This window comes from Callorhinchus milii, unplaced genomic scaffold, assembly GCF_018977255.1.
Source record: "Callorhinchus milii isolate IMCB2004 unplaced genomic scaffold, IMCB_Cmil_1.0 Scaffold4, whole genome shotgun sequence".
Classification (NCBI taxonomy): Eukaryota; Metazoa; Chordata; class Chondrichthyes; order Chimaeriformes; family Callorhinchidae; genus Callorhinchus; species Callorhinchus milii.
In genome coordinates this window covers 67,114,233-67,128,190 of record NW_024704745.1, presented here as the reverse complement: position 1 = coordinate 67,128,190, position 13,958 = coordinate 67,114,233, and the positions used below count along the sequence as shown (strand labels likewise).

At 41.7% G+C, this 13,958-nt stretch overlaps 1 protein-coding gene across 1 annotated transcript in view; it reads right to left on the bottom strand.

Annotated features, from left to right (window-relative positions):
• LOC103183275 (fibroblast growth factor 9) overlaps positions 1-13,663 on the bottom strand; it is a 28,592-nt gene extending 14,929 nt beyond the window's left edge. Inside the window, exons 1-2 of the mRNA XM_007900658.2 lie at positions 13,653-13,663; positions 10,711-11,005 (exon numbers count right to left, since the gene is read on the bottom strand). Coding sequence (XP_007898849.1) covers positions 10,711-10,981 — 271 coding nt within the window. The 5' untranslated portion in view covers positions 10,982-11,005; positions 13,653-13,663. The remainder of the gene's footprint in view (positions 1-10,710; positions 11,006-13,652) is intronic.
• Between the last annotated feature and the right edge of the window lie 295 nt (positions 13,664-13,958).

Sequence of the window (13,958 nt, the reverse complement as noted above, 5' to 3'; positions counted from 1 at the left end):
TGTGCCAAGACATCTCAGATGACTTTACAATTACTCTGATCCAAAATAAAGTCAAATGGTAAAAAACTGTTCAGACTTCTCTCCAACATAACTTTGGTGTTGAGATCAAAATCTATAGAAATTTATTTCCAATATCCAATGCAAACTCTTCTAAAGTAGACAACTATGTAAATCCCCTAAAAAAATATCATGGGTTCTCCTGGCAAACCATGGAACATTTTGTAAATGTCAACCTGTACAACTAGAGTTATCAGGTAAAGTATGTTATAAGTATAGTGGCTGCGTCAATTTTAAAATCAAACCAGTATGTTAAACATCACTGCGGGGCTCCACTGTGTAACAGCCAATGTGCTTTGAAAGTGGAAAAAAGCTATAGCAAAGATTTTTTTATTTACAGGGAAAAATAATTCAGTCTGATCCATATCAATGTATGGCCAGTTTCCAGCCTCACACATTTTAAACAAGATATGCTATTCTAAAATAACAGAGGAATTAAAGCAAGAATCTAGCTCAATAGCTTATCTTCAAGGAACGCCAAGCAGGTTTTTTGAATCTTTTGATGCCTCAACAATAATTGTGATCCTGCAATCTCAAGGCAGTTCTCAAAAATTCATTTCAAGGAACAAATATTCAGTAATTCTCCTCCACCATTATTGACCCATAACTGCTTTCATCGATATTAATGTTCAGTGCGTGGCAATTACTAACATAGAAGCCAGAGGTATGTCAGGCCAACTTGTGGGAACTCTGTTCGAGTTCCCATGAAACAGTGTGACATGCTCCCATTTACCAATTCCCCACTTCATTTCTTTTATAATAATAATTTGGTCACTCAATCCACGACTGTTGTGACCAATTAGCTGCTGCCAATTTCGTCCACAAAATATACAGTCATTTCACTTTACACTGTATTCTGTGAAGCGCTTTGAGACGTCTCAACCACATGATAAGGCACTATATCAAATGCAACATTATTATCTTATTAAAAATCCCTTTATGTCACAGCAACAACATATTTAAGCGCTCTGAGACACTACCCTGCATGGAGTGCACTATATAAGTGCAAGTGGTTGTTGTTGTATTTACATAGTGCCCTTCACCTACGATAATATCTTGAAGGATTTATAGAAATAAAAGGATTTCTTCATAAGCAAATAAAAATTCCTTAAGGAAATAAGGATTTTCTTAACAAGCAAATAGGGATTCCTTAACAAAGATATTAGTGGACCCCTCCCACACACACACACACCTCCCTCCCCACCCCCACCCCCAATTCTTCACGAGTGTAAAACAATCTCATAAACAAAAGGCACAAAGAATGTGCTTGCTAAGTGAAAAACATGATAAATGACAATTTCAGAAACATCAGAACACTGTGTGTGAATTATAAGGACATCATGTAGCCTCTTGCAAGGCTTTACTGAATTTTCAGCACCAGACCTTATATGAGCAGTTATTTTGACCAAAACATAATAATTCCCAGTGACAGTGTCATGTGTCCCCCTTTAGACTGACAAATATGTACATATAATACAACTGTGAATGTTTGGATGTCCTAACGAACAGAACAGTGATATTCTAACATCACTCCTGAGGGAGTAAACATTCCAATTAAAAACAACTGTTATTCAAGGAATTTGGAAAATGTCAGCTTTGGATCAAACTATCACAATATGTTCACTGTTCCTGTCTATTGGCATTTGAAGAATGAAACTACAGTTTTATGGTTTAAACGTTCAAATTATTAAGCCAATATTAACAGTTTTAATATACTGTATTAATAATACACACAGCTAGTTACTTCACTTAAGTGCTATCCTACCCAGAGAAATTTCCAGCTATGTAAATTATGTCCTCAACCATAAATAATATGATGGCACAGGGACACTCAACTGAAGAAAGAAGCGCTAAGCCTAGCAAATTCTCCCACACGATTGCAAGGTCACGTTCATACACATTCCAGTGCTTTGATCCCAGTTCTGCATCCAATCCACATTAATGGATTTACAATACTTGCTTCTCAATGAAGCAACCCCAGGATGGATTATTATCCTCGTCATGGTTTCGTTGCTGTGTGCTTTCATGGGTCAGATGTTGTGTTCATGTGTACATAGGGCATGCATATAGATCTAACAATATCAAGTGCAATGCAATAGATCAAGTGAACAAACAGCAGAAAAGTACAATAGAATGGCACTGACGTGGCCATAAATGAGATGACCATTTCCTTTTGCAGGGCTTCAAATTGCTCCCGACGTTGAATCTACACTGATGTGGGTTGCCGGATGCTGGCACTGCTTCAGAACGCAGAATTCAATGAGTTTACATTGGCAATCGGAAGCAAGATTTATTAATCAGATGTCAGGTCCAGTACAACCTACAGCTCCAAGAGGAACTGCGGTCTAAGGTGACCTTGCACTTTTTTGCTCTATAGACTGAGCTACTCATTAATTACTCATTAATGGCTCGCAGCTTTAAAACAAAACTTCAAATGTGTTAATAGCCTAGTCATATGCCCATTTATTTCTAAATCACATGCTATCAAATTTCGGCCAGAAAAATTATCCTAATGTAGTGTCCGTCAGCTGCTGAAATAAATACTGTTTTATGCTGTATTGTTATAGTATACTGAATCTGAAAGGTTACTCTACTTTAAATCATGTGGTTACAAAACAAGTTAACCACACATATAAGGTGTTGGATCAAATAGCAGAGGTGGCAGCAAGGTGAATTTCTCATAGCAAAAATGTCAGCAAAGAACACAGGAGTTAGACCAATTAGTTCTAATATTGACTCAAAGCTCAGCCAAAAGCATCAAGTATCTGCAGATTAAAAGATTCTAGCCTTTAAACCCTTATTTCCCATAATGATTTTGTTCAAAACATCATTATAAAAATATAACAATGAAAGACCAGCTAAATAAAGAAAACCATTTGGAATTTTCCAAACAAATGGCTTTCAACTAGGATATTTAAAGATTTTCAACTTTATTTTCTCCTAAAAGATAGTACCATGACCAGTTAATTTCAACCTGTCAGGTTTTAAAATTATTCTCATTTTATTTTTGAAGTCCATGATTTTTGTTCCGCAAAAGAAATTGGTCCTTTAACCCCTGATGTACAATTATTGACATACGAACTGTAAACAGCACAAAATGGTCAAACAACTTTGGTCTACTGTTTGTTACTCCCCCTCACCACCCTACTAGTGGTCATCAATCCTTCAACCACTCTCTCCCAAAAGCCCTTTGGTTCCACCTTCAAATACGTATCTATTTGATTCAGTCTTAGCACAACATACTTCAATTGTTTCCTCCCCTCCCCATCTTTATTTGCCCACAAATGCAGTCATTCCACTTTACAGTACATCCTGTGAAGCACTTTGAGACGTCTTCCTGACATGAAAGGGGCGATACCAAATCAAAGGATCATTAAGGATTATTTATTATTATCTTTGTTCCTACTTGGGGGATCCCATCATCATTGTGCAGTATTCTGATATGTTCATCCTATGTAAAAGTTGTTGACTGGATTAACATTGTTTCAATTACCATCCAATTCAATCTCTTAATAAGTAAACAGGTGTAAATTCTGATACTACATGTTATTGATTTCAAATCTGACAAATGGCACTGTACGGAATAAGGAAAGACAAGCAAACGGTGAATTGTAGAGTAAAGATAGAGTAAACACATTTTCACTGAATCTTTTGCATACAATTTCATGCCAAATGAAAGAAGTTGATCCGAATGGATCAGAATGACAATACAAGCCTTTATGCACTTTGTGTCAGAAAGAAAGAATTGAAGGAATAAATGTCAAGAGGAGGTCAATTAGGTAGCAGTGTTTAAACATCAGTGGGACTTCCTGCTCCTGATCACTATCCCGTGATCCTTGTTTGAGGTGCACATATGGAGATCAGGTGAGAAAAGGATTGGGCTTTGCAGCAATCTTCCATACCAAGGTCATAAAGCCTGCCAATATTAACTGGCAAAGTTCACGCAAAAGTATTGGGCACTTGGTCTGGGTACTTAAAGAGGGGAACTGATGCAAATAGAAAATACAATTGTATTTTGTACTGTAAACATGAGCTTTTTGACAGCCTATCAACAAATCAACAACTTTTTCACAACTACTTTCACTCATTGTGAAGAAGTGTCTGTTTCTGTTCGCTGCAGCACAGAAAGTCACTGCATGCAAATAATAGTTGAACCTTGTATCCTACCATAATAGTCCTTCCTTTTGATATAATGCTTTTCACACTGGGAGGACATGTCAAAGTATTTCAAAGAATTTACTGCAAATTGATGATTGTATGACTGTATTTATTAATAATATTAATCCTTGTATTTGATATAGAGCCTTATCAAGTCTTCGAGACATCTCAAAGCACTTCACAGAATATACTGTAAAGTGAATTGTTTCTATATTTTGTAAGTAAAACACGACAGCCAATTGAACACAGCAATATCCCACAAACAGTCATGGATTGAGTGAACACATTTTATTTTCACAAAGGGATTATTGCCCCCGGAAAAGGGATTTGCGTTTGTAGGTTAATACTGCCGCCAATTTGAACACAGCAACGTCCCGCAAAAGTGATTCAATCATTTTATTTGGGAGACTGTTCGAAAATTGTTGGCCAGAGAGAAATGCCTGATGAATCATTAATGTCCACCTGAACAGGCAAATGGGACCTCAGTTTAACATCTCATGGCATCTCCAACACTGATGGCATCTCCAACAATGCAGCACATCCCCAGTACTGCATTCTAGTTTCAACACACACTATATGAGTTCCAAGCCATGACATGGGGCTTGAACCCACAACCCTCAGACTCAGAAGTGAAAGTGCTACTAACTGAGCCAAGCTGACACACAATTCCACGGCCGTACAGTGGAGCTCCACAGTCCCTCAACATTTAGAGTGATTCTACAGTGATCCCCATTCACCTTATCAGTCCACCTCTCCCCAAAGCAAGCTACAAAACACATTGAAATATAGCTGAGGTAGTAGCAGTACACAGCACCATGTGTGAAAGGGCCCAGATTTCATACCCTGTTCTGCTAAAACCCTTATAACTTCACTGCATAGAGGTGACAATCAGACACAGGTATAGAGAATTCACTGTCTGCATCAGTTTCATTCTTCCCTATTTCCTAGCATCTGGCTAACAACATTGGTGGTTGCTGTAAGCAGGATTCTGTACAAACCTGCTGTGGGTAAGAGATGTGGGGCTGTGAGAAAGAAGATGAGGACAAAAGGCAGGTAAACGGGACTGAAAGGATTGCTCTTTAAAAGAGCAAGCACAGCCATTCCGTGGTTCTAAATGTGAGGATGGGAAATGGAGGAGGAGAAAAGGAGGCTGTTCCTAGTTGAATTTTGATATCCTCTGAAATATTGTACTGAGGGCATTAATCAATCTCCTCTGCAGAAAATACACCTTTCTTCTAAAATAAATACTGTGGCTGGCCCTTAAGTGTTTAGGGGCAAAGGACTCTGTGGGTTGTGAAGACAATGCAAACACTGAAGAACTGTTTTTAATTGTTTGCTCTATGTCTGGCATTACCTTAACAATCAACTCAATAACACTACAATAGAAAAGTGAATACAAAAGGCTGAAACATGAATTCACAAAAACAATACCACTTACTAACAATAACCAATTCCCAGTTGTAACAAAAAACAACTGTCATTTCCATTCCTCCAAACGTCAAAGCTTAGGGGCTACAAATGCAAATTATCATTTTTTTTCTTAAAATATTATTTGTGGTTCTCAAGAAATGATTGGCATGCCATCTGGGATGCCTGGCTTTGAGCATTTCTGAATGGTATTTTCTCAGCTGACACCTTGAGGTATTGGGTGTTCAGTTCTTCCAAGAGTTCGAACCAAAGGTTTCCCCACACACTACTCTGGTGTATGACTGATTTCTGGACTCCCACTGTGTATTTATGACAGATAACGTGCTTGGTTTGAGAATATCAATACCACACCCATTCTTTGTGTGTGATCCTAGACAGTGAATGTCAACAGGTTAATTGATCGTGGGAGCATTTTAAGCCAATGTCTGACCAACACACATACACACATGCACAGATCTCTATATCCAGGCTAATTTTGCCTTGTTTTCCAGCTGTGGGACCTTTAAGCCAAATTGTAGCATCCAAAATGCTGCCATGGCTGAGAACAGCACAAGCCACAACTGAACCTGTAACTTTCTGATCAGTTTGCCTGAACGCACTAGCCAATGCTTTTACACACTTGGACATCAAGGGATCCTGCTTTTACTATTTACCTTTACCATTGCACAAATGATAGATTATCTCTGGCAGCCCTGGTTTTATTGTTCTCATTGTTACCCCAACCCTAGACTGAATGTGTTAAAAATGCAAATATGCTATCTATGAAGGCCAAATCTGGTAAATGAAAAAGCATATATTCAAACAAATAGCTTATGTCGGGAAAACAATATAAAACACATCTTCTTGAAAAAATATGTATCAAACCTTACCATCCCATTAATACCACCAATATAACCCTCGGTCTATCGTACAGCTTTAAAATATCTAATTCTAGCACTAAATGTGAAAAGGCAACTGCAACAAAATAGAAATAATCAATTTGAATTTGGTGTTTTGCTAATTAATTGCAAACCAATATATACCAATGTTTCATATACTCAAATTTTAAAAAAGGGCAACTAAATATTTCAATTTGAAGCTTAGAGTGATTCAGCATTTTATCAAAAAAAAATGCTGTGGAATTAATTCAGGACACATCCATCTGCTGGACATTTTGTCTGCCTTTTTTAGTGCTTGCCAGTGCACACTGTAGTTTTGCTGACACCGAAGTCATGCCTGCACTTTCCAGTTATTGAATTTCCAATGGAGTGCAGTCTGGAAAGTGCCCTCAACTGAAGGAGAATGCTACATTAAGATTCTGTGTGAGATGTTAGGTGCCAGCTTGCAGGCAAATCTCACTGTACAAATTCTACAATGTTGCAGGACAGCAAAGGATTGACTGCAGCTCCTGATGCAGATCAAGCAATTAAACACTGCAGGAAAAAATAGCTTTGCATTACCAAAATTCAGCAGCCAACACCCCCTGTAAATGTCTATAATATAGATTCTGCAATAATACTGCACACTTAAAAGCAGTTTCCGTAAAAAATTGCAGGTAAGCTCATGGTAATGATCCTTTCATGAAATACAATTGTATACTAAGTTAAACATTAAACCATTATCAACTGCAATAACCATCTAGACATGATCTGCACCTAACAGTTAACCATTTCTTTTTTCCCAGAAAATTAGGTCAGTAAAGGTGCATAAAATGATTGTGAAAGTAACATAGTTTGGGTGTTATATAAAAGGTTATAATCTTCTGTATTGTACTGTAATTGGAACAAAAGTGTACAACTACAGTATTATTTCCACAGCGATGCGAAGGCCTCATAATTTGGACTGAGGTTTTCAGAGTTACTGTTATAATAAAATAACAAAGAGAAGGAAATGGGAATACAGTGTTTCCATTCTCTCTATCTCCACCCATCACCACCTTGCTCACAATTACTGAATTTCCACCTTCTCTGATGTTTATGGGGGTGCATTGTAACTGTTATCAAAATGTATTTAAATACCCTTTATATTGGCAACTTAACCTTCACATCGAAGTCCCAGGAGGTCGATATAAATAAAATCGATGCAGAAAAACCCTATTACTTGGCAGACTCGTCACAAGGCAGTCACTGCAGCACTGGCTTGTGCTGCTGGAAAAAACTGTGACCTTCAATTACCACAAACCTGGGAAAGTAGGAGTCACTGTGCATATCTAACCTCGACTGTTTAAAATAAACCGAGCTACATATTGGCCGATTTAAGGGTGCTGCATTCTCAGTTGAAAGCCAAATGCAAAGCGTTAAAAAGATGCGTGGAGTTAAATTCAACCCCAACAGTTTAAAAGATGTAGCAGGTGGATAAGAATCCAACGCAAAGGTAGGCGAGTCACTGCAGTAAAGAGACATCAGCACTGCCTGTAAGACACCCACTGACTGCTACACACATTGTAGGGAGAAGCAATTCATTTCCCTGCAAGGAAAATAACAGGAGGGGTGGGTGAGTGTGTGGGGGGGGGGGGCGTTCAGGACTTCCACCAAAAGTGCATACTGCGTCTTAAAAACTTTAGTCGAGGTTGTGTTATTTTCGAACTGGAAAACAAATTCACTGACATTTATAGTGAGGAAAGTCTGTCTGCCCAGAGAGAAGGCTTTCTCCTTCCTCTCCCCCCCACCCACAGACTCCACCTCTCTGGCCATGTCCCAAGAATGTGAGAGAATAGTATTCCTGTGGAAACACAGGTTCAAACTTTCTGCATTGATCACATTTATGTATTATGTTTTTTTTAAAAAAAACTAGTTCATCATCACCACTACCCACACACACACACACACACACACACACACGAAATTGGGGTGGGAGACATGCATTGAGATGTTACACTGGGAAATAAATAGACAAGCAAACTGATTCTGCCTAAGAAAAGAGCACTTGATCTCCCAATTTCTGTATTCATTTGAGATGATTTTAGTGGCCCAAAGTCATCACAAAGTAACGATAATTACGGTAGCAATATGAGTGTGGGTATGGGTGTGTGTGTGTGTGTGTGTCTGTCTCTCTCTCCATATTACCCACATTAAAGTATCAGACACTTTCGGGCGTCAAAACGGTTCAATGCAAACATCACCCATAAGAATTTTTTTTTAAAAAAAATCATAAAAGCACCGAGAAATGAACGGAGACGTTCACACTGTCTGGGTGTCCGAGTTTGTGTGTGTTTCCACATTACCCACATTACAGATTGCCAGACACTTTCATGTGTTACAACAGCACAACACACAAACACACACACCCACACACACACACATACATAGCCCATAAGATTTAAGAAATAAAGGAGTGGCAGCACCGACAAATCAGCTGAGGGGTTCACACTGTATGTGTGTGTGTGTGTGTTGTGTGTATGTATATATATATTCCAACGATGTGACCCAAAATAGTTAATGTGGTGCTTTAGGGCCCTGAGATCCCTCTCTCTCTCTCTCTCTCACTGTATGACTGTAGCAGTGCAGCCGCCATACAGACAGACACCTGCTGGAGGCGTGAACCTACATCTATCTCCAGGCTTGGCCAGAGCCCCTTTTATAAATCTACCTCTCTGATTGACCAGAATCTGGTGCTTTCCATGTTTTTTAAAAAAAAATATGCATATGTATAAATAAAAACAAAAAAAGGGACACACCTTTTAATGAACTGTCAAGACAAGTGAACCATCAGCAGCCCATTCCCTCATTCCCTCGGCCACATTCACTCTGCTGTGCATTTGTTTCCACGTTAATAAGGAAACTGTGGTGTGGGTTAATCGTACACGAAGCAGTGCAAAAAAAAAACATAATAAAATACGCCTTTACTGTGAGCGACCCAGAGGTGTCATGCGATTGCAGCAATCGTATTGATTGCGTTGGAAAATCCGCATCCAACTTTGATTGCACAAAGCTGTGAATTGCTATCCTCTCCTTCTCCTCCTCCTCCTCCTCCCCCCCTCTCCCTCTCTCTCTCTCCCTCCCTCCCACCCACCCACCTGCACCATTTCCAAATGCATCCATTTGCAGGGAACCCCTGACTGACTGCTTTAACACGCATTTCCAGAGCGTTTTAAACATTTCTTTTTTTTTGGGGGGGGGGGGGGTTAAAGTTGTTCTCCAGCCTGGATCTCATCAGGTTTTACACGGGATCACAAGCGGAGTGGCGGGGGTAAGGCAGACAGACAGACAGACAGGTAGGTGGGTGGGTAGACAGACAGACAGACAGACAGACGGTCGCCCAGAAACTGTGCCAATCACTCAATCACTGGACACTTTAAATGAGTGACACTACACTACACGATCGAGCCATTTAAACACATTTACCCCCCCCCCCCCTTCTCTTATACCAACGGTCTAAGAGTGTGCAATGTGCCCCTCACCCACCAGTCTCTGTTATGCCACAAAGTTATCTCTCAATCAGGCACCTGAACCGGATCCCCCCCGTAAAGTGCAGGCGTACAAACAGGTCGGTGCGGATATGAGGCGGGGAATGCCACGGCTGAGGGCTACTCGCCGGCAGCTAATGCACCTAAAATGAATGCGATGATCCTATCATTTAGTCATGTCTGATATTCTTAGATCACGTTATAGGAATCAAAATATGTTCCGTTCCCACTGCCATTCGCCCTCATCCCGAAGGCTACGCCGCATGTACACATTAGATTTTTTAAAAAAAACCGAACCATCTGAGCATACGAGAGAGGAACAAAAATACCATAAGGGGGTGTTTCTATTTTTTTTAAAAAAAACACGACACGTTTAACTGCAATCAGGTGTTTTGTATGTGTTGTATGTATGTATGTATGTATGTATGTATGTATGTATGTATGTATGTGTGTGTGTGTGTGTGTCTCTGTGTGTTACTCACCAAATCGGCTGTGATATGCATGTGTGTGTGTGTGCATATGTGTGTGTGTGTGTGTGCATATGTGTGTGTTTGCATGTGTGCGTGTGTGTGCATGTGTGTGTGCGTGTGTGTGTGTGTGTGTGCATGTGTGTGTGGTGTGTGTCCGCATATGTGTGTGTGTGTGTGTGTGTGTGTGAGTGAGTGTGTGCCTCTGTTACTCACCAAATCGGCTGTGATCCTGTCTGGTTCCCTGGATAGTTCCATTGGGGAAAATCTCTAAGTGAAACCCAGTCCTGCAGTAGAGCTGTCTGCGCCTGAGGATCCCTTTTAAGTGAGCCAAGTCTGTGACCGAGCCCCTGCCCAAACCCCCCTCGGAGTGGCCGAGGTGATCGCTCAGCAGAACCGGGTTCTCCACCGGCAAAACGGGCACATTCCCAAAAGGTATTGCATCCTGGACACCAAGATAGTTCCCAACTTCGCCTAACGGAGCCATCAGTCGCCGCCGGCGATTCCGCTTCTGATAACAACAACAACAGAGAGGAGAGAAAAAAAAACACACAAGAATAATGATATAAGTCGGCAGCTCCCACGATTGCTCTCCCTCTCTCTGTCTCTCTCTCTGTGTGTGTGTCTCTCTCTTCTCTCTCTCTCTCTCTCGTGTATGTGTTTTCCTCCTTCCTCTCTTTTTTTCTCTCTCTCTCTCTCCTCCTCTCTCTCTCTCTCTCTCTGTCTCTCCTCTCCTCTCTCTCTCTCCTCTCCTCTCTCTCCCCCTCTCTTTTTTTTTAGAATGAATCGTTTGGAGTGCAATCCATTAAAAACACACACACACACACACACACACACACGTATATGGGGGGTGGGGGGTGGTAGTGGGGGGGGGGGGGGAGAGAGAAAAAAAAGTAATATGCTGTTTGGGTTTGGGGGAAAGGTTCAAGGTCAACCGCTGTAGTAGTAGTAGTCTACGGAACCACCACTTTTATACTCACACATTAACATATTGTTTTTTTTAAAAAAATAATCCCAGGTCTAGCAATCTGTTTGATCTTCAGCCGATCCAACTGCATTGAGAATAAAAATTCGTAGTTTCTCCATTGGAAGAAGATAACGATGGTCATAGCAACTTAAAACCCTCGGCGTTATTTGGGATTTTTTTTTTTTTTTTTTTGGGGGGGTTTGTTTTAGATGAACGAGAACCACGTCGGGATTTATGGATTCTGACTCCAGAAGGACAAACACGCGCCGTGTTTTTTTTTTACTCTTATAAAAGACTGCACACATCAGCACGAATTCCTCGAGAAAAATTATAGATCGCACGTTGTTCGCCCGGGAGGGGGTGGAGGGGTGGAGGGGTGGTGGAGGTGGAGGTGGAGGGGTGGTGGGGGGGTGGAGGGGTGGTGGGGGGGAGGGGGGAGGTGGGGGGGACAATCCATAAACTTTTGATCTTATTTCGTGGCCCAAACGTCACCTTTTTTTTTAATTATCCAAAGGACTCGAGAGAGAGAGAGAGAGAGGGATCGGGAGGAGTGTCTGTGTCTGTCTGGGGTTTCAGGCGGTGGCTTTTTCATCAGTAGAGAAAATCTGCAAGTCCAGTGCTGCGTTGCTGTCTGCCTTAAAACAGGTGTTCCTTTACGCAGACCCCACTGTGAAATGTGTGCGCTCTCTGCGTCTGAACTCGACTCTCCATGAAGCACGCAGAGTGGCGCAGGAAAGAAGGCATGGGCTGGGTTTAAGGTAGTCCTACCACCAGCACAGAGGATCCTTCTCGGTCCTAGTGCTCATGGTGTTCTTGCCTCCTTGCTTTGCTCGCTACTTTTTGAGTGGGGGTGGGGGGGGGGGGGGGGGGGGGGTGGTGGTGGGGGACGTCTAACTTCCAAGTGACAGCTCGGGCGAATCCTTTTAAAAATGCATCTTTTTTTAACACACACACACACACACACACACACAGTAAAAAAAAATTCTTTAAAAAAAATCTTCTCGAAGGTTAAGGCTTTTAGATCATCAAATCGATGGTGGTTTTGATCTTCGTGAGATTGCCTTTTTTTTTTGAGGGGGTGGGGGGGGGGGGGGGGGGCGGTTGGGTTCAAATCATTTTTTTTTAACTAAAATGATCCGACGGGATTGGATGCGCGTGGATTAGTTATTTGTGGTGATGCTGTTGATCAGAGATGGGTTGGGTGTCTGGACACTGCAGAAACCCATCACCATACTTTAAAGTGCATTCACACCAGGACCGGGTTCCACATGTGCCATCTGCACCGATCTACGAAGAGTCAACGCCAACAACAACAACAACAACAACAACAACAACAAATTGCATTACTGAAGCGCCTTTCACGTCAGGAGGACGTCCCAAGGCGCTGAACAGTCGGGTGGAGGGGGGGGGTTGGACCCGAGCTGGGGGTTGGGATTAGGAGGGATGGGATGGGATGGGAAGGGGGGGGGGGATCGTGGAGGGTGGGGAGGGTAGGATATAGGAGGAAAAAATCTGGACACAACCCACTCACCTAATTCCAGAAAACAAGAGCCAAGGCCAGATGAACCCAGAGGGTGCATTGGGGGGGGTAGTGCTGGGGTCTAACCAGGTAAGCCCGGACAGCTTGCCATTGCGAGCCCTATTTGGAAAACTTCCCACTCGTTTGTTTGTCCACACCATCCATCGGACATGGCTTTTGGACTCACCCCAAACAAACCCTGAATCAGTGCGAAGCTGCTCAAGATTTTGCTGAATCATATTGACCAACACGATACAAGTTGTCACTGCAACTCCTTTCAACCCGACAGTTTCCCATCGTGTGGATATCTCTGCTCAAAAAAAACACGCATCGTTCCTGCTCAGCCCTAATAGAAGTTGCTCCCGTTTTCCCTGAATGAAATGAGATCGCAGGAACAGTGGAAATAAATAAAAACAGTCGTGGATTTATATTATTCTAAAATGATCTCGAACGCGTTTGCCCGTCGCTTCTGACAGATTCCCAATGGGATCGTGTCGAGGACTGGCGATAGGGTAACGCACAGACGATGAATGTGAGAGAGATTTGGGTTCGCAAACAACGAGAACAACGCTGTGCTGTGGTCGAGGCTCACACCGCTTCTCTGCAACACACACTGTAAGCAGAATAAGACCGACCTGACACTCATACGCATTCTAGGAATGATCTACTTACCCCCAAATGCTCATACTATAGCCTTAAACAGACACCCGCAGTGACTGTGGGATGAAAGCAATGGACACCAGATAGTGAGGTGGTCGGTGATGGCAATGAGTGAGATCCCAGGGTTCAGGTTAATGTCTGGGCAAGTCATTTACTCCGGTTACCTTTCCAACCCCCCACCCACCCCCAAAAAAAAAATGTTAAAAGATAACGAGTTGTACAGACCTGTTCCTTACTTGAGAATTCGTGCTAAACAGAACCTTAACTCGGAGTGGCTTTTTAAACCATGAGAAGAAGGGTTGTTGAACAGCTCATCAA